Source organism: Cydia pomonella, chromosome 2 (genome assembly GCF_033807575.1).
Source record: "Cydia pomonella isolate Wapato2018A chromosome 2, ilCydPomo1, whole genome shotgun sequence".
Taxonomy (NCBI): Eukaryota; Metazoa; Arthropoda; class Insecta; order Lepidoptera; family Tortricidae; genus Cydia; species Cydia pomonella.
In genome coordinates, this window is record NC_084704.1 from 9,027,173 (window position 1) to 9,030,019 (window position 2,847).

Below are 2,847 nucleotides of genomic sequence, written 5' to 3' on the forward strand. Positions count from 1 at the left end.
ACTCCAACAACATTTTGGTGGTAACTAACTACTGGGAAAAAATCTCTCACCTTTTCCCAGTAGTTACCACTGATAACAACTTGGTGGTGACAAAATAACGTAATTAATACTGTAATAATAGCTTTGTAAATTGTAAATGCTTCACGTACTGGCGAGACTAAGAACAAACAAAATAAATATAACAGGATGATTATGAAACTTGGCACAGCCCAGGCGCCCGCCGCGTCGTGGGCGTTCACTACCGTGTTCAATACATACTGTGGAATATATTAATTAAATCGTTATGTGGCCTGGCCAACCCGCCTAGCGCCTAGCCTAGTTTTAAGGGTACTGTTTATTTGTTGTCTGGCAGTGAATGTTTTAAATGTGTGTGGTGTGATTCGGGTCTTTAATGTAATAAAATCACAAATAAAACGTAATGAGTTGTAAGAATTTAATGACGCCGAGCGGGCTCGCAGACGCCTAGCGCAGGAGGCGCTAAAATTTTCATATCTCTCGCGTCGAATGATGGAGTACTGTCACGTAGAATGTTTGTAGACATTCTTTGGTTGATTAGCACATTCATTTATTTAGAAATGTAACCTTTAAGTACCAAATACAAAAAACTTTAAAAACATATTGCTTATTTATTTTTACTGTTATCATTCGATGCGAGAGGGATCGATTCCTTCCTAAATAACAGGTTAGAGTCCGTGAGTTCAAATTAAGGTTTTGAATTTTTTTAATCCCAATTTCTTCTCTATTGAGTAAAGCAATCAAAGTTCATGTCAACAAAATATCTCTCAAAATTTGTTTGAACATACATATATTTTGCGAATTTAATTCGTAACTTTTAAACCTTATCTACGAGTACATAGAACGTCAATACATAAACGCGGAATACACAAAACACATAGTACTGACTACGACAGTAAAGACAGCAATAATGATTAATGTCGGTTGAAACCTATTTCAAGCGGCCTCTCTGAGCGAGATCAGTTTTCCCCCATTCATATATCTGTCTATATTATATTGACTATATACTGTAACTTTTATGAGAAAATGGAAGGTATTAAGTATAATATAACAAAAATAACGTAAGAACCATCGGCAACTGTTAACCGACTGTGAACCTTATTTCATAGATATAAGATCCAAAATGATCAGTTAAGAGTGTTACTGTTAAAATGTGGACTGATTTGTTAGATGTGATTAAAAAATATATTCCATGCAAATAATCCTGTGATAGTCAACGCTAAGTACAATGTAAATATACTTATTAACGTGTTAGTATTAATGAAGTGCCAAATCACTCAACATTCCTTTGGATTCCATGCTCACTATGTTTACATGCTTTTATCGTAGATACTGCTTATTAGCAGAGTAAAATAATAATGATGATGACGTTCCTTTTTTTCAATATGTTTTATTAATTATCGCTCAAACACTGTTGTATTAATGACTTGTTTTAATTAGTACTAGGTATTTTATGATGTATTGTTTCTATTATGTGTTAAAGGTACTCTGAATAAAAATGATACTTTAATATATTTTTATTTTATTTCTTCGTGTAATAATTAGACGGGATAAATGGCATTTTAGCAACAAGACATGGGACATCCTTGCCTCTAATGTTAACCAATAGTTTATTTCCGACTTTCTTCAAAGATTCCGCCACGTAGCCCATTGCCACGTTCCCGCCGAGCGAAGGGCTCGGACACCCGCTGGTCACTTTTCCAACCACATCTAAAGTATCCAGATTCTTGAGGATAGCATCTTTTCTTGCTGGAGCTCCAGATTCCATGCGCACGCCGATTCTCCGCTTTTCGACCCCCTGTTTAATGTGCCGTAAGATTACGTCAGCTCCTGGAAAGTTCGCTTCACCTCTCCTGCGCTTAGATATGAGCCAAGTTAAATTAGCTTCCACTGGAGTAACAGTCTCGTCGATATCGTTTCCGTATAGACACAAGCCTGCTTCCAACCGGAGCGAGTCCCGCACTCCCAGCCCCGCCAGTTTTATGTCATTTGATTGGAGTAAGGCTTCTGTGACGTGATCTGCTTTGTCGGCCGGGATTGACACTTCGACGCCGTCTTCACCGGTGTAGCCGCAGCGCGTGATGCGGCAGCCTTGCACTCCAGCCACGGAGCCCACGCGGGAAGTCATGAATGTTAGGTCAGGCATAGAGACGTCTGTAAGCGGCTGAAGCAACGAAGCGGCCTTCGGGCCTTGTACGGCGATCAAAGCTCTATCACTGACGTCCAAAAATTCGATGTATATGTCTTTACCTTGCTGTTTAAATAACTTCGACGAGTTTAACATATGTTGCTTATCGACTTCTAGCCGCCCAGCATTTGACACTATGTACAGTGTTTCATCATTCACTTTGGTAACAATCAAATCGTCAATGATGCCGCCCTTTTCTGTCAAAAAAACTGTTAGAGCGCTTGATCCATCCGCCATTCCTTTTAAGTCCACTGGGCAGAGCGATTCGAACCATGATATACAATCTTTCCCACGCACATTCGTCTGTAGCATATGGGATACATCAAAAATTGAGGCATTTTTACGTGTAAATAAATGGGAAGCCGTAACGCTCAAGTCTGCGTATTGTACCGGCAGTAAAAATCCAACAAAGTTCACTAGCTTGCCGCCATACCGAGTGTGTAAGTCATACAGTGGTGTTTTCAGAGCCTTTTGATGTCCGTCACTGTATGCGCGCACTAATTGAAACAGAGGTGTGATCTTAACATTAGAATGTTTACAACTAAAAGCGCAAAATCGGCTCAGAGACCCCATTTTCACACCTACACAGAGATATTAGATGACTATACTAAACTGTGGTCTCATGAAGACTGCAGTTTGTATAG

General features: G+C 39.4%; 1 protein-coding gene across 1 annotated transcript; it reads right to left on the reverse strand.

The window, feature by feature from the left end:
• Positions 1–1,520: 1,520 nt before the first annotated feature.
• LOC133533291 (aminomethyltransferase, mitochondrial) lies at positions 1,521–2,847 on the reverse strand. Its single transcript, XM_061872260.1, has one exon. It carries the CDS (start codon positions 2,774–2,776, stop codon positions 1,538–1,540), a length of 1,239 nt encoding a protein of 412 aa, XP_061728244.1. The 5' UTR covers positions 2,777–2,847; the 3' UTR covers positions 1,521–1,537.